The sequence below is a fragment of the Protopterus annectens genome, chromosome 11.part0 (genome assembly GCF_019279795.1).
Source record: "Protopterus annectens isolate FY-2018-M chromosome 11.part0, PAN1.0, whole genome shotgun sequence".
Classification (NCBI taxonomy): domain Eukaryota; kingdom Metazoa; phylum Chordata; order Ceratodontiformes; family Protopteridae; genus Protopterus; species Protopterus annectens.
This window is the reverse complement of record NC_056745.1, coordinates 384,311,309-384,330,118: the sequence shown is the minus strand read 5'-3', so window position 1 is coordinate 384,330,118 and position 18,810 is coordinate 384,311,309. Positions and strand designations below refer to the sequence as shown.

Genomic DNA, 18,810 nt, shown 5'->3' with positions numbered 1-18,810 from the left:
TATTTTACATTTGTTGACCAGGTTAGTCTGTCTGAGCTTGTGGCTCATTTTCATCAAAGACCAGAGGAGAAAAGCTCCACAATAGAGATACAAACATTGTACATTGTAACAAAGAGTTTACATATTAGGTAAATATATACAAGTTATTTACAAATAGGAAAGTCAATACACTTTGGTGTTGGCAGGAGTAATAAGGCATTAATCAATTAAGAAGTGGTTAATAATTAAGTTACATTCACAGTAGGATAATTGTACATACAGTAGTTGGTAACAAATATAGGTCTTCTAGAATGCTAGATTCAGGTTTTGTGGGTCAATGATTATAGCATGGAAGAGAAAAAAATACACATGCAGAAAGGATACAGTAAGGCCAGCAACGGATGTGGTAGGCTATAGAGTAGAATGAGAGGTGTTGGGGGTAGAGAGCGGTGCAGATGGTAAGGAAAAGGGGAGAAAGGTAGGGGAGACTAAGGAAGGAGATGGGGATAGTAAGGAGGGATGGGAGAGGAGTGATTGAAAGGGGGACTAGTTGATAAAAGGAAATAAAGGGGGGAAGTACTGAAAGGGGATTAGGCTTTGAAGAGAGGAGAATGGAGAGAGATAGGAAAAGGGAGAGAGAGGTGGAGTAAGGTAGAAAGGTAGTAAGGTACTGGACATAAACCCCTAGGTAGAGCTCCAAAACTTGCGCAGCAGTAAAACAAAAATACGAAGCGCACCAGTGTAATATAAAAAGTGAACTTTATTCCAAGTGCAAACAACTGGTTAAGCACTTAACCAGCTGTTTGCACATGGAATAAAGTTCATTTTATATACTACTCTAGTTCATTGGAATTGCTACTCATTTGTTGGAATTGCTTCATTACACTATGTGTGCCTTTTGAGTTGGTTACTGTTTTTTTGGCTGCACGTTCACATGCCATTTACAGTTGGTTACAGTGAAATTTCTAACATCAGATGAATAATGGAGAAAGCAAGGGAGCTACAGAAGACTATTTATTTCTGTTTTATTGACCACTCTAAAGCTTTTCATTTTGTAGAGCAAAACAAACTTTAACAGCTGCTTAGAGAAAGCAGAATACAGGCCCTCCTTTTTTGCCTCCTTAGGAATCTCAATGCAAAAAAGAAGTAACTGTTAGAATCAAATACAGAACAACTGAAAGACTCTACAGTGGAAAATTAATAAGACAAGGCTATAAATCCTACTCATTAAATTAATATACTAAATATTCAAAATGATGGGTCAAATGAATCTGATACTGGAATCATAATTGCTGGGAGAAATATTAACCACTTCAGATATACAGACTATGTCACTCTAATGGCTGACAATAAGGAGGAGGGGTTTAAAAGCTTGTTGATTTGTAGGAAAGCAGAAAGTAAAAAGTCTGACTTGTTGCTCAACATCAGAAAACTAGAACTGTGTTATCTAGCCATATCAGTTATTTTAAAATAGAGAGGAAGAGGCAGTGACAGATTTTATAATCATGGGCTCAGAGTTCTCTGTAGATGGTGATTACAGTCATTAAAGCAAAAGGCACTTGCTTTTTGGAAGGAAACCCAAGACAAATCTGGATAGGATTCTCAAGAGCATGGTCAACAAACGTCTGTATAGTCAAAGCTGTGCTTATCCCAGTAGTGTCACATGGCTGTGAGAGCTGGATCATAAGTAAGGCTATGCAGCAAAAATGCCTTTGGGTTAGGATTTGAACTATTTTATTGGAAAAACTTTTGAGAAATCTGTTGGTAGTTAGAAGGCATGCAGTCCAATAGAGCCTATTCCAGTTTTCCAATTGCACCAGTGTCCTATCCAGTTAAGTGAGTTGTTCAGTGTCACACAGTGAAGGCTGAAGGAATCAAACCCTGGGTTACATGAAGCAGCTCATTATCAACCCACAACCTTAATCCTCTTTGCTCTCAGAAAATCAGACTTAAGGAAATAAATTCAGACTGTTCATTGAAATACCTAATAGTAAAACTAAAACTCACATAATTTGACCACATAAAGCAAAGACAGAATTCACTAGAAAATACATTGATGCTGGGAAAGATTGAAGGCAAACAAAGAAGTGAAAATTAGTGTGTAGCTAAGATTGATGGACAGCATAACTGAAATAATTAATATGCATTTGCAAGAACTTAAGGGAGCAGTTCTTAACAGACAAGTCTGGGGTGCTAAAGTCGAGCCAGATTTGACTAAATGACTGAAAAACAACAACAAGAAAATAATCTTGAGGTGAAGAAACCTCTGAGCTGAGTACATAGGAGTTTCGGGAACCACAGTACTTTACATAGTGGTGTTGGAGCTTTGCCCCAACAGAAAGACATTTTATGGTTTCTGAAACAGCAGCCCTGCCTTCAGCAACATACATTTCTTACATTTTGGAGAGTTTCCATTCAACACACTGGTTATGAACAAGTTGAGTATAACAATATGATTTTTTTTAGTTTTGTAATATGTAATAAATGAGAACACCTGTAAGTCTGAAACACATTCCTAGTACTAATAAAATTAGACCACTCATTTGGTCACAGAACTGAACAGTGTCACACATGATTACTCAAATGAAGTATATTGATGATTAAACACTGATGTTTTATGCAGTTCTAAACACTTTGTTGACTCTCAAAATATCAACGCAAAAAAATGAGTGCACATTTTAAAAAGTATTTTCCTGAAATTTTTTATATAGGCATAAGCACAGCTACATGATAGAACAATCAACCATTTACACAAGAGTCTACATCAATACTTGTTATATGTATTACCAAAACATTATAAACTGATCATAAAAAAATAAATTAATATTTCTCTTTTAACGAATTCACTTTTATCCAGTAAATATATTCTCTGGTGATTTTGAATTTTTATGACATTCATTAGGGACAGTTTTATAAATTCTGTAATGAAGGTGTAACCTCATTTTTTCAATTCTTTGGAGTCATTTTCCTGGCTGTCAATAAGCTCCAAAGAGATGCAAACTGAGATCTTGGTGCGTATTTAAAAACTGGAGAATACAAGATATGTACTTTATTTTTACATCAAAATATATTTTGGATTAATGTCTTCAAAAAGTAAACAACAGAATGGCTATCAAATTAACCTTATGTATCATCTGAAAAGATTCCTTTACCAAAACTGAATTTATTGTAACTGATAGTTTTTTACCTATTTACCATGCAAACAATAAATGCAGTAACCTTAGAGGATGCCTATTAACATAATTGTGTTACCTAACAGGTCTCTAATCTCCTGAGTGTGCTGCCAATGAAAGAAATATCAGCACAGAATGAATCAGCATCCCAGATGCAGCAGGTAGCTATGGCAATGGCAGACAGGGACCCACTGGATACTGCACTGTTACAAAAAATCAGGCAGCTACAGGTAAATAAGACTTCCTCACCACTCTAAATGTAAAAGTCTGAACTATGAAGTTTTAACTTAACTCCCTCTGACATTTACAAATACTTGGAATAATATAGCGCTGAAGCTTGTATCCAAGAGACTACTGTAGAGAGATGATGAGTGGAACCATGCCTTATTATGCAGATACTGAAAGGTTCGTGTTACTACCATATGATAGTTACATTTCCCTATATGGATCAAATCAAAGAAATGATGTCCGCACCTTGGCTAACAAAGTTATCATTATCTAAGGTGTGCTGCTAGATAACATGATTCCTGTCAAACTATTACATCTCCATCATGGTATAATTAACCTCAGGGGGGTGTTGCTGAAATAGTACTAGCAGACTGTATATCTATTGTCACGTTTTCTCAAAGTGTAACTCTGAGTACCCTGATGTATTCAGCAATAAACCAATGCCATGTCTTAGTACAGGTGGTAGTGTGGAAAACACAAAAGACCCTAACTGCTACACTTTGACAGGCTCTTCATTCTAAATGAAGTAGCAAAATATAAAATATTTCCAAGAAGGCAAATGGAAAGCTTTTATTTTTTGCTGTACACATTGACAGTAATGATGCTCAGTTATGAAGAGACACCGCAAAGAATTTAGACATGACTGACAGCCTGGTAAGTGAGGTAAATGAGTATAAATCAAAGGAATGTAGAGAATTAAAACTATAACAGCTCTATAAACACACTGAAAAGTATAATGACAATGCCAGATGTTTAAGGGACCTCTAAATATCTCTTTCTGGAATAATATTAATAATATAAGGAGAGTAATTATATTGTAAGTATAATAAATAGTTAATTATAATTATATACTTTCACAGTAGAATGTCTCCTTGTAATACTGCCTGTATGAACATAAAAATGGCAACAATGCACTTCTACAGGAACATTTTAACAGTTTTCTTTTTTATTCTTTGACATAAACTTCTAACCCAATTAGAAACACAGCAAAGAACTGCTGAATCAATTATTTTCCAAGAATTTGTGTTGCGTACTAAAGACTTTGGAGTGTCGACCTGAAAACTTAATAACTTCATAATAGAGATGTAACTGAATTATTTTCACATGCTATTTCTTAGCTTAAATCAGTATACTTAAGGTTTTTAGCAGATTTTTTTTATAAGACCTACTAGAACAATCTGCAGAACAACAGTAAAAACTTACTACATTACATAAAGATGTCACCCACCAACCCATATTTCCACCCTGTCACCCTTTGCCATTTCTATTAGTACATGAAATTATTTTGATGGTATAGCAAACATTTCTTGTTCATTTGGTCCCATAAATGGCTGAAGGCATGATCCGCATAAATGAGTACCAAACTAATGAAGATTATAGAATCCATTCTTATATGAATCAGAAAAAGCATGAAGGATAGAATAATTAACAAATGATATGGCTAAGTAGTATTCATAAATTAAAAGGTATGAAAAGAAGGAAATGTTAAGTATCAAACAAAAAGTAGCATTAAAACAGCCAGAATTCAGAGTTAATTGGAGAGATGCATTGATGTGGTGTGGAGTGAAAAACATCCTGGAGACACTGAGAGATATGCAGTCCTGCCCCATATCAACTGACGTTTCTTGGCTGAAGGCAAGGATTTTTCCCATCTTGGTAGAGTTGGTCATAATTCAGAGGGTCTCTCTTTTTTAGCAAAGTTTCACATGGCTTGTCACTACTAATGCTCTCATGATCGGCAGGAAGGAATAGTATTACACCACAGTATGGTCTCAGATACTAAAGTGTGCTGAATAAGAGGTACATCCCGTCAAAAGCAGGACTTCACAGTTCTTAACCTCTCCTAGAAAATATTCAGTTCTTCTATGACATTATGAAGAGAGCCTCGTTGGAGGAAGCTAAGAATTTCAAAACCCCTAAATAAGGGAGGATGAGATTGTCAAAATGAAGTGCCCACAGAAGGATGGGTCGAACCTTGCAAGAAAAGGAAATGACCTTTGATGGGGTACTCCATTTTTCTGTATTGTTTATATTACAGTAATATTTCTTAAATGCTTAAGTTTCCACTGAATAGGGCTTTAGGCAAATTGAGCAGGTTTTTATGAATGGAATGTCTCATGAGTATCTTTGTAGTCTAGTGCTGAGGTAAATTTTAATTATTTTTTTATAACACAGTCCATTTATTAATCTGATGTATTTTAATAGCTTAGTGTGGGTTATTGTAAGAGTTGTCAGTTTGATAATTATATATATATATATATATATATATATATATATATATATATATATTGTTTGTCTTCATCTTGTAGTAATATCAACACCTCTATAGAATAACATGTTTGCAGAATTCACATTTTAAATATTCCAACCTCCCTCTGCTCCACCTTACTAATGCATGCTAATCCTAACCCTAACTGTACACCTTACCCTTGAAAAAACACTTTCTGTAATGCTACCACTATACACTCAGGAACACACAACATGTGTCAACACACATGCAAAACGCAAAACTTACCAAGCAATTACTTTAACCCTAACTGCAAACTCACTTCACTAAGCAGACATCAGATGGGATTAATCGAGATACATACCTGCACATTAGTGTTAGTGGCTCATCTGTTGGAGACGGGTAGCAATTTGTCTTCGGTGCTGGAAGACCAGAAGGCTGTGGGTTGTATTCTTACACCAAGTTATTTGATTGCTGACACTACACTGCAGCAGTAGGGGGATCTTTACTCCTGAATGTCACCCTTTGTGTGAGATGTTAAACTGAGGTTCCATCTGCTTGACTTTGGTGATTTTTCAGGAGGATGCAAAAGATCCCATGGCACCTATGAAAAAGAATAGGAGAAGTCCTCTGATGCCCTGGTCAAATTTTCCTCAGTAGTATAAATACTACCTTGGGTCATCCCTGAAAAGAGGACATTAGCATTGTGTGACTAACCTAGACAACAAAAGAATAAATGGCAAAATAAAAATAAACAGGCACTGCTTTTATGCAGATAACTGCTTAGCTCTGCATAGAGGAGCAGCACATCAAATACGAAGGCAGGATTACCTGTGCAATGAAATATGTACATGGAAGTACAAGCTAGTATCAATACAGCAGCTATGTGTCACCTTGCACAAATCTCAGGAGAACTGAAAATGTTATTTTGCAGACTGATGAATCTCGGAATAAAGGAGTATATATAGAGAGCTTATGAAGTATGTGCTAAAACATCTCTCAACAAGAAGCTCAAAGCAGGATGTAAAACATATTGTTATATGGTAATTGCAGCTGCAGTCGTATGGTGACTACATACAATGACAACTGACAGATGGACAAAAGTATGAGAAAGGGATATGTCGGAAGGTAGGAACAAAAGTAAAATGCAGCAGACTGTGAGATGCAAAGAAGGAGGAATGGGGTCCCTTTTCTTTGCGAAGAGAGATGAGAAAGGGAAGTGACTGGAAAAGAAAGGAAGAAATGGAGGAAAGGTCAGAGTAGAGGAACAGACAAAAATATACAGAAGAGCAAAGGCAAATAGGGACAGATGTGTATACATTACGATGGGAAAACATAGGATGTACAGAGTCAGAGGCAGACAAATAGTGATGGGGGGGTTGGAAAAAACGCAGGTTATAGGACTTTACACAAGAAGATGAGGGTGATCGAGGCTGGGAATCAGGCTAGGTATGAGCAGCTGCAACAGTGTGATCTCTTTCGCCTCAGTCCAGAGGGACACTACTGTGATATGTTGCCAGGTGATGGATCGGGGCAGATGTTTATATGATCACAACTTCCTGTGGTGACCTGATGTTCAAGACTGACTGGATAAATCTGAAGCTCACACTTACAGGTCATCCACTTTGACCAAGAGTCATACTGTTTGTTGTTGGATAGTTGTCTGATGCTCTGAATGCCAAACTTAAAAGAACACTGGCTTCTTGTTATGGTGGCTAGACTAGGAGTAAAACAAGATGGTAAGAGTTGTGTTATACTCACTCCTTCCCACTTATGCAAGTTTATATGCTCTTGGGGTTGATATACTCCCCTGAACTATCCATCTCTCTCTCTCTCTCTATACATATATATATATATATATATATATATATATATATATATATATATATATATGGGTCTGCTTCATAACATTGAAATTTCATAACGTTGAATTTCATAACATTGAGACCATAACATTGAAAATTCAAAACACTGAAAACCCAAAACATTGAAAACTCAGAACACTGAAAGTGTGCTTCATAACATTGAAAACTATATTGCACAAGTAAATAATATCACCTGCACCTACAACACCACCTAACTAAAAAACACACTTTCTACTACGTTTCTGCAGGGGGTCAAGCCCCCATGTGGGGGGCTCTGCCCCCACTCCCACTGTAAATTAAATATACCAACTCCAAGATCACACTACAGTGGAAAACAAAAGTTGATTTCCTAACCTCAGTGTATGGTGATTGTGATACAGTGAGGTTAGGAAATTAACTTTTTTCCACTATAGTGCAATCTTGAAGTTGGTATATTTAATTTACAGGGGGTGGGAAGGGCAGGGGGGCTTGACCCCTGCAGAAATATAGTAGAAAGTGTGTTTGTTAGGTGTTGTTGTATGTGGAGAGAATGTTATTTACATATGCACTGTAGTTTTCAATGTTATGAAGCACACTTTCAATGATCTGAGTTTTCAATGTTTTGGGATTTAGATATTTTGGTCTCAATGTTATGAAATTCAACGTTATGAATTTCAATGTTATGAGGTAGACCCATATATATATATATATATATATATATATATATATATATATATATATATATATATATATATATATATATTTATATACATCCACAACAGGCGGAGTGGAGGTAGTTCCCAAGCAAAAAAAAAAAACAAATGTGTGTTTTGAAACCTTGGGAGTGTCATTCTTTTTTACATGTGACCCCCCCCCCAAAAAAGTTTGAAAAGTCATGTGATGATCAAATGAGGTATGATTATTCCCATTGGACCCACTCTGGTCAAGTGTCTACCTAATACTCTCCACTACAACCACTATTAGTTCTTAAGCCACAGCTATGATATCTGGTGGTGAGAAGCCAAGCATCTTATCCAGCAAAGTAAGCCTCATCACCCTACCAAGTTATAGCTTCAGTAACTCAGCAAGGGTGGGCTGCAGTTGTGCTGACCACTGAGCACATCTGTTATCCAGGTCTGGAGGGGGGTGTACAATAGAAACTTTGGCATAAGTGAGCCTGTGCTATTAGTAGAATGGCTACACACAATACAGATTAGCATGTATCAGTAGGACTAACCCTGTCTGGTGACTAGTTTCTCTTGCTTCCTGTGATAGACAAAAGCTCATGTCACATTCAGTTGAAGGTGAAAAAGAAATGGGTTATATTGGAGAACTGTAACACATGTAAAGTAATTTGCCAGAACCACAATTACAACCTTCAGTGCCGTATGTATGTCCCATTAACTCCATCCAAGGCAAAAGGCAGGTTTGGGTCCCCTGTTGACAAGTTGACATACTGACACAAAAATATGTCCCTAGGGCACACAAGGATACACTATGTGGCACTCGGTCACCCTGAGTTCAGGCAGAATAGGCTCACCACTGAACAGGTATGTAGTTGGCATATTGCAGTATTTGCCACTACCACCTGTAACATAGAAGCACCACACACTGGTCCACAGATATGATGGGCAGCACAGTGGTGCAGTGGTTAACATTGTCACCTCACAGCAAGAGGTCCTCCAGTTCAATTCTTGGCTAGGGTGCCTTCTGTGAGGAGTCTGCATGTCCTCTTTGCATTTGCATGGGTTTCTTCTGGGTACTCTGATTTCCTCCCACATTCCAAAGACTTGTCTAAAGCATTTTTCCATGGATGTCCACTGAAAATAGGCTCTGCGCTAGTTGGATTTTCCAGGTCAACAAATGTTGAATAAAAATAAAAAAATATATATGCTAGTCACTCTGAGACAATGACCTGCCAAAGCAAGAGTAGTTCCCCAAACATTAAAAATAATGCAAAATTAAAAATAAAGCAAATACATCAACAGACACTTGCAATACTATTAGAGGTATTCTTGTCTAAACACCACTTCCTGTCACAGAGCTCATCAGAGCTGAAGCATTGCAGGTCATTATACCAATGCATCCACTGATACCCTGAATTGTAATGCCATTGGCTACAATCAATACCACAACCAGGTTGTGCCAATCATCGGCCATTGCAGGTCATTATACCAATGCATCCACTCATACCCTGAATTGTAATGCCATTGTCTGCAATCAATACCACAACCAGGTTGTACCAATCATCGGCTTTCCTGGCTGAATCGTCATCTGGGCCCAGGAGCTGCTCCTTGAAATTACTGTGTTGGAGCAAGACATGATCTTACTCTCCATCATGTACCAAGCAGATTATCCCCACTACTTTCTATCAGAGGAAGCCATTGCCATGTGAATAACCTCAGAAATGATGATGCTTTCTGGAGGAGTAAAATAATAGCCGTAAATCATGCATTACAATGTGATTTCTAAATTGCAGGTAGTGCAGTTTGTAGCTGTTACAAGCATCATGTAAATATTCTCTCATGCCACTTGCATGATTGTTCAGCCATGTGATGTCAAAGACATGCCTCAGCATCTAACTATGTCTCATTCTGAAAATGTATGGCAGTGAAATCAAATGATTCATAGACATTCAAAGCAATTAACCTAACTTGCCTACTTATTGTGCAGACACATAAAGTTCTGGTGTTACTAAATGCAGTGACAATTCTTATGCCAACATATGCACATTTTGGAATTGATTATGGAGGTACAGGCAGCAGTATTAAGATAGAGCAGTACCTTCTGGATCTCTAGGCAACATTGAGGAGGTGTACAGTGATCTGCAGGTGTGTGGTAAGCTGTCTTTGTCTACTTCACTAAATAGGTGTGCTGTTGTACAGTATGTTAGCTTACATTAGGCTAACAATAGGAATATGTGCACCAGCATGTGTTATATGAACACAGATTGCACTAGCAACAAAGTAGCACACTGTATCATGGCAGCTTGTCCCTGTACATATCCATGAGTTCTTATGGAGATGTTCTGTTCTGTGCACACTTTATGGGAGTGAATGGTGATAAGTACAGCATTAGTCCATTTGCACAGGTATATTGCTTCTGTTGTTGCACTGAATAACTCTATCACATGTAGTTCCTCAGTTGCCACCTCCCTTGGTGATACAAGACCAACTGTATTCTCTCATACATACCTGCAAATCCTAACAAAGAGGTTGACCCCTACAGGGTGTATACATGTGCCAAAGTATAGCAGGGAGACTATCAGCATATGTTCCCATTTCTGCCATTACAGCTGTAGTATGACATATCTCTATAAATAACCATTCAGCTATGGTATGGTATGGTATAGTATAGTATAGTATAGTATAGTATAGTATAGTATAGTATAGTATAGTATAGTATACCTCGGTTACACTTGCATCTGTGGCTCTCATCCTGAAATCCGAGTAGTACGCACTCTGTATCATAGATGTCTGAAATGTGTAGATGATGTGATCAACTGCAGAGCCTGGACAGTTTCAAATTTAGTGAAAATAACATACTGCTATATGCAGTCCATACCCACAGACATCACCTTTGAAGAAGGGGGGGGGGGGTTTGGTAATTATCATTTACAGGACTGAGTGGGCAGATACTGTTCTATGACACCAATCATCAATGCAGTGAGTAGAAGGAATCACATATTATGGCAGTGCTGTAAGCATATCATCAACATGCTATTCTGTGCCAGGGAAAAGGAGGGCTCTATAGCAGCTGAGAGGTCTGCTGGTGGGGGGAGCACTTAGGAGCAGGAGACTAACAGAACTGGAGGAGGTTCTGGTATCCATGTTGGGTGACCACAGTACTCAGATCATGCTTGGAGAAGTGGACATTGGCATCAGGATGGATGAATCCTGACCATCCCTCAAGCATATTTCTTTACAATAACATTGCACATATAAACTGTAGGCATGAGGCATCCAGACATTTTAGCATGACAGTGGTGGTATATAGGGACTGTAGGGTGCTTCTTACATAAATACCCTCAGAGTGTATACTACAGGCCACAGTTGTAGCACAGGTACTCATGCTCATTTTGGTGTGTTTTTTTTTTAATGTAGTCACATAGCTGATCCTTTTTCAATTACACCTGCAGAAGTTGTAGTTGGGCTACAGGTTGATGTTGGCAGTCATGAAGAGGCTGATAATGATGGTGCAACACAAATACCTGAGTCACAGTGATACTATTTGTCTCCATTTTGTGTGGCTATCTACCCACAGGGCAGTGTGAAAGTGCAGCACCACCCACAGATGACCTTGAGACTGTACCGTCAGTGCTCTCCCCATGCTTCTCTACTGCTATGATTTAGACATAATGATATGATTTTGGCCCTCAGATTTAGCCTTGCTACTCTTAGATTTATGATGTTCCTCATAAATACAGACCCTTTATGCCTATATACTGTAGTAAATGCATAAACTAAGACTAAGCCTATGCAAAGACTTACAATAGCTATACATGTTCTGGTATGTAAAAACTGTATATTGTGAAGAATAAAAAAGTGCTCCTCACACTGTCACAAGTAGTGGGGGGTGCATGTGTCTGCAAGCACCAGTGACAGTCTCCCTGTGACTGCAGCAGCAGATAAGCAGATTGCTTCTAATGTGTGTATACCGACTGTCTCTCAGCCTTAAAGGGGACTCTGATGTTGCCATGTGTTATAGTTATCAGAAGACATTCCAGCCTATCATTTTGGGACAGTCTTCTGCTACCCAATACAGCAAAGAGCTGATTTTTGCTTTGCACATCATTCATGAGGATGTGTCCTAGAACTGCAAGCAGTTCTATGTGTTCATAGAGTCCAGGGAGATTGTAATTACTAGTGTTTATGAGATCTATGGTGGCATACTTCACTTCCATCTCCACCTAGACTGGGAGATTTGTCACTGCTATTCTCACTTCCCATACTGGCAGTGTTGTCCAAGGTGAGGGTAGAATAAGTTCCTGGATGGTTATGTAGCGGGGCCATCACAAGGTGGACAATCTTCATTTTCATCAGGAAGTGTACAACACTGGCATCCCTCATTGTGGGCAGCAACAATACCCAGCTCCCAATGGCAGAACACCTTACCAATGAATTCTATCCAAGCCATAGTCCCATATTTACACACATCCTTGCCAAGTGAGTCCCTGAGTCCTACTACAATAGGCCAGTGGAGAGGAGATAGCCATGTAGTGGCAGACAAAAGTAATTACAGGAGTAGGCGGGTATTCCTGGCAAAACAGTACCCTTCTCCTTGAAACCCAAATCTTTGTCTCCCGTGAAATTCTCCTCCCATTCAACTTGATATTAACACTACATGAATCATGCTTTTCTATGTGCCATTGCACTGATAAAGTGTGTTCATTAGGGCCTATAGTTTTGGACCTCATATGACTTCTTCACCTGAGCTTCAGTGTACTTTGCCCATTGCTGTCTGGGTGTGCATGGTGTGGCTACTGCTTCTTCATGTTGCACATCGCTATCATTGGCTGATGATGTTGCTGCACCTTCCGTACATTTTTCCAGGATCTTGTAGAGGGGGCTAAGATGAACATAGGTTGGAAATTGGTGAGTTCTGTAAACATGCCAGCTTTATGGAAAGGAAGGATTTAGGCTTGTTTCCAGCAGAGATGAAAGTGTGATTATTGTATTGCCGTATAAAGTATTATGGATATTGAGAAGGCAATGACATCAGCAGCAATTTTGAGATACTCATTGTGAAGCTTATCAGGGGCAAGTGAGGTAGACTTCAGTTTGAAGAGATATGTCTTTATTTTTGAGATTGGGCTCTGGCTAGAAGAGATGTATGTTATTGTATTGTGGAGGAGCATCTTGGTGATTTGAAGAGGAATTATATCTCCAGAGAGAGGCTGCAGCATTGATGATGTGTGTTAAAGACACAAACTCTATAGAAGTTGGATGTAGTTGGATAGTGTTTAGGTTGCAAGGGTTTACCTGGTTTCAAAAATGAGACAAACCTGACCCACATTTTTTAGGAATTCTTAAGGTTTTTCCATTTTGAGAAGTAATTTCTCTTATCTTGATGGACTTAGGTTTTTGTGGTATTTCATAGACTACAGAGTATTTGGAAGGAAGATGGTATTTTTTGGTTCTCCAAGCCTTCCAGCATTTGTCTCACTAGTTTTATCTGCAGGGTTAGTCAAGAGGCAGGGTTAGTCAAAACACTTTTCCTTCTTAATGGACCATTTTCATTTAAAATGCTTAGAAATATAATAATAAAGTGGTTGACTACTTCATGAGGGGGGGGGGGGGTATTTTAAAATATTCCAGTTGCAGAGATATAGGATTTCTTTTGATCTATCTTTTTTGAGTTTGAATCAAGGCATTGTTGTAAATAGTGGATTTTTTAAGTGAACTAGTGAGAGAATATAACAAGGGTGAGGTGGTGATCTCGTAAAGAGTTAGGTGGTATTCCATTTGGGATTATGTTGTGGGAGCTGTTTCTTGGAATCCAGTCAATGATGGTTTCAGATGCTAAGGAGTTATTAAATCTTGTGGTGGGAGTCAAGATTAGTTGGGAGAAGTTAAAGAGTTACCAGAAAATAGACAAACCCAGGGATTCAGTAACCTTTTTTTCCAAATAAAGCCACCGAGCGATCCAGTACACAAGCCTGGGGATGTGCACGAGCCTGCTAACAGTATTCTGCCACAGACACAACTGGATTATGCTAATGAACACATTTTCTGGTGAAAACCATGCAAATGAATTCAATTAGTGATCCAGTAAGCAGGCAGGAGTCCGTGGCAGAATAGTGTAGCATGCAGAAATGTATTCGGCTACTAGCCGAATACATTTCTGCAAAAATCAAAACTGAGGCATGACAGCTCAAACTGAAGCATGTATTATAATCCTAAGGCATGCCAATGGCCAAATATATGGCCATTGGCAAGGAAAAGTGTTGCAAAATTATAAAAATCAAAGTTTTTTTTTTTTTGACTGATCTCAGCTGTTTAAGCATAGGGCAGTGGCGTGCAAACAGGATCGTGCCGAAAATAAAAAAAATGTGATAAGGCAATTTTAAGTGAAATCTGCATTTTGCCATTACAGTCTTTGGCATGCAGAATCAAAACAGCAGCAGTGAGCAGTGCTAAGGGGAAAGGCTCTGGTGTAGTGCTGTAATTAGGGACTAAGGCAGTGGGATATGCTAATGAGGGAAATTTACTCAATCACAAAAAAAAAGACAAATGCCAAACTGCACCTAACCATGCAGGAGCTATAAGGCAGTGGTGTAAGCAGGAGAAGCAGCTAACATGAAAAGGGGGTATGTCATGCTTCGTGTAAACACATTGGAGCTCCATGGCTCACATTTGACCTTAGCTAAGCACAGCTAAGCAAGGGGTGTGTGTCTGAGGCTGTATTGACTTATTCTATGACATGAAAAGTGTGTTCATTTGCAGGGGAGGGCCATTTCTCATTGTTTACCTTAGCTAAATGGGTTTGCTGGTGCACACCAGGTCTAAAAAAAATAAATAAATAAATAAAAATGGAAATAGCAGGACTGTTTACATTTGGGCACCGGGTTTTTTACTGCGTGCCTCGGGGCTTAAAAGGGGCAGAAATGGGAAGGGAAAAAAAGGGAAATAGCAGAATAAAAGCAATCAAGTACAAATAATAGCTGACAGGTGGAATGCATCATAATCAGCCAATCATGCAGGCAGTATCTGCAGCACAACAGTATAAACTATGCAAGCAGCTTCCAGTCTGTTTTCCCACAAACTCTGCACCATTGTTGTACACATGCAGGGGAATTTTAACTGAAAAAATGTTAGGGGCTGCAATTGCTTTGATCCATCAGTATGTGCTAGAGGTGGAGGGTCATGAGGAGGATAATGCTGACAACTGCTACAGTCCGAGGAGGAGGAGAAGAGTCTTCAGACAAAGGGTAACTTACTAGGGGCTACATGATCTGGAGATATAGTGCTACAGGGTGGACAGAGACATACTTCAGCAAATCACTGAGCTGTGCCAGCCTCAAATCAGACCCAGAGCCAACAGAGGGGAACCCATCCCACTGGATACCAAGGTATGTGTAACCTTAAGAATACTAGCTACAGGTACTTTCCAAAGACTTACTGGGGACATTATGGGGGTCTCACAGGTATCTGCATCCAGGGTACTCCACAAGTTCCTGGATGCCATCCTACCACATACCGATGAGCACATTTACTTCCCCAACACCTGTGAGGAGAGGACCAGCAATATGCATCTCTTCCACCATGTAGCAGAATACCCGGAGGTACTGGGTGTGACAGACTGCACACACATCCATATCAAAGCACCACCCAGTGAACAGGGTAGGGTCTACATAAACCGCCAGGGCTTCCCTTCCATCAACTGCCAGGTCATGTGTAATGTCCAGAGCATTATCATGAATGTGTGTGCTGGCAGCCCTGGAAGCTATCATGACTCCCACATCTGGAATTCATCACAGCTGTACCAGGCATTTGCTAGTGGGGACATCCCATATGGCCATCTGGAGCCATGGATGATGACACCCATCAGAAATGCACACACACACCCACTCAAAAACACCTTAATGAGGCACACACACAAACCAAAATCATTATAGAGCATGTGTTTGGGATGCTCAAGTCCCGGTTCCTCTGCCTTGACATATCTGGTGGAGTTTTGCAGCACTCTCCAGCCACATGTGCACACATGTTCATAGCATGTGCCATGCTACACAATATGATCCTGCCGAAACAGCTGCAGCAAGAATAGCATGAGGAAGGGCCACATAATCCCCCACCATTGCCAAGGTCCCCACAAGCACAGAGGTGCTCAGAGGAGGAGGACCCTGAGCCTGCTCCTGTAGGCAGACAACGGCGTGCCCAATATGGCCAGGCCTTGGCAAAGAGGCAACACATAGCACACACACTGACACTGTAGGGACCCAGGGATTGACACCTCTCTCTGACTTGGACACACAGTAAAATGGATGACACATGCATCACATTACCTTTAATTTACCATGTATAGGCAGTCTACTTTGTGCATCCAACATAAGCAGCCCTTAAGCACCATCCTCACAACTGCTGCAGGCACAAGGTAAGTCAGTCTTATTAACAATAAATGAATGGATTAGTATGTTTTGTCAGCATATCTATGGTAATGCTGCATGCATGCAAGGGAATGGGGTGGCATACTGGGATAGCAGCAGACAAGTGACAGCTATGTGGGACACCAGGGAATGTTTGTACAATACTGACTTCCCCACACTATGCAGTAGTACCCAAGGTGATGAATCCCACTGCGGTTTATGTGGGGTGGCCAACTAACTGGGGGGTCATAGGTCACATGAATGGATGTCAGCGTGGGGGTCCCATACTCACCCTTCAGCCTCACCCAGCAAGTCAGCTGTAGAAGACCATAAATAAATGCTAAAACTACATGATGTGGACTGTGGACCAACACCAAATTACTGCTGGGATGAAGGGATAACTACAGGGAACTTATCATATAATGTTTGCATAACATTTGGAAGAGGATAGAATAATGGGGGGGTAGGAGCATGGACGCCATGTAGTGTGTGAAGTCTGAAATTCAGCCGTGTATACATACTGTCCCTGCCTGCAAACACAGGAATAGGTGGCTACAAACCTGCTTGTAAACCACAATGTGAAGGGGTAATGTCCAGAAATATGACCCCTGCCTCTGGGTAACCTGTGTGAATCTGTACAGATATGAGGTATGGCCACAGGAGGATATGGCCATATGGTCACGTTGATGGATGTACAAGCATGGGATCCTCAGCCACTACTGTACCAAGGTGCTGAACCATTTACACAGACCCATCAGCAAGTGTCTGCAGTTTCCCCTCCAGAATGGTATGATTGTGGTAAGAATATGTAGGCTGCAGACCACAATACTGGACACAGCTGCATTCACCCTGTGTTCCCCAGGAAATTACTGCAAGCAAATATGTATACCTGACAGTAGATGATGACATAAAACATCACAGTGTAAAACAGTACATATGTCTGAATATCTCTGCTAACACCAAAACCATGTAGCAGAAGCAGCACAGACACAATTACCTACAGTAACCCACTATCCTTTGCCCATTTTGATCATATTGTCAACTGATCTGCAGATATCCAGCAGAAACAGGTTGCTAGCTGTAGGTGTAGAACACAAAAGCCTGCACTGGAGTACATCCTACTTGGAATGGATTCACACATTCAGTACAGAAAGTCATACTGGGCATGCTCCCACACTTAACAGAGAAATGAAGCCCATGTCTGACAACAAAATACTGAAAGATCATAGTGAGAATGCTCCCACACTTAAAGAAATGAAGCCCATGTCTGGCAACAACAGTGGACTATACATATCTGACAGTCACAGATGTTTGTACACACACTCCACATTGCACACCAGTCATGCTTTGCACACACATTGGATAGGAATACTCACATATATCCAAGGACAACACACTATAATAGGCCAACATTACACATACATAGATGTGTGGAAGAGAATGACAGACAGTGACAAAAAGCCTCCCATCATGAGGCCTGTCCCACCCAGCACAAACTGACAACTATGTGAGACACCAGGAAATGTCTGCACAATACTGGCTTCCCCACACTATGCAGTATCATTTAAGGTGACAAATCCCACTGCATTTCATGTGGGGGACCAACTAAGGGGGGGGGGGGTCATAGGACACATGCATGGATGTCACTATGAGGATCCCATACTCACCCCTTAAACTCACACAGCAAGTCAGCTGTAGAAAACCATAAAGGAATGTCTAGCAAAGGCCCACAAATGGTAACAATGATTGAATACCCCCTACAGACTTACAGTGATATCACAGCAGGCCTTGCATTTGCAGTAAGGCTCTGAAGGGTAAGAAGTCTGAAACTCAATTGTATGGCATTACGATGTAACCTGTGGTCTCTAGTGATATGCCTCTATTCTCAAAGACAGGGCACAATATTATGCTAAATGGAACAAAACGTAAAGCCAATATCAGCACAGTCTGTGCAAATGTGTACCATTGACAGGTGTGTGTCCCCACACCCATATTCCCATACAAATGCAGTAACATGTAAGTTTGTAGGGGAATAGCAGCATAGCACACATTTCCAGGGCTGTCCCAATCAATATGATAACTTGTTGCATGTCCACAATATGCAGGGGTCAATGAGCTATGCATATGTGTGTGGAATACTGTCAGGATGTGGCAGCAACTTCTCATTGCTGTTGTGTCTTAGTGACCTCGGTTCAGTACTGTGGTAGACAGGGAAATGTTCCATGAAATGCAGTGCCAACTATTTTGCATGGCAGCTACACCTACGGTAAG

General features: G+C 40.0%; 1 protein-coding gene across 1 annotated transcript in view; it reads left to right on the top strand.

The window, feature by feature from the left end:
- Positions 1-18,810, top strand: part of LOC122815404 (protein tyrosine phosphatase domain-containing protein 1-like) — a 728,693-nt gene that overhangs the window by 517,500 nt on the left and 192,383 nt on the right. The window contains exon 8 of the mRNA XM_044087871.1: positions 3,239-3,382. Coding sequence (XP_043943806.1) covers positions 3,239-3,382 — 144 coding nt within the window. The remainder of the gene's footprint in view (positions 1-3,238; positions 3,383-18,810) is intronic.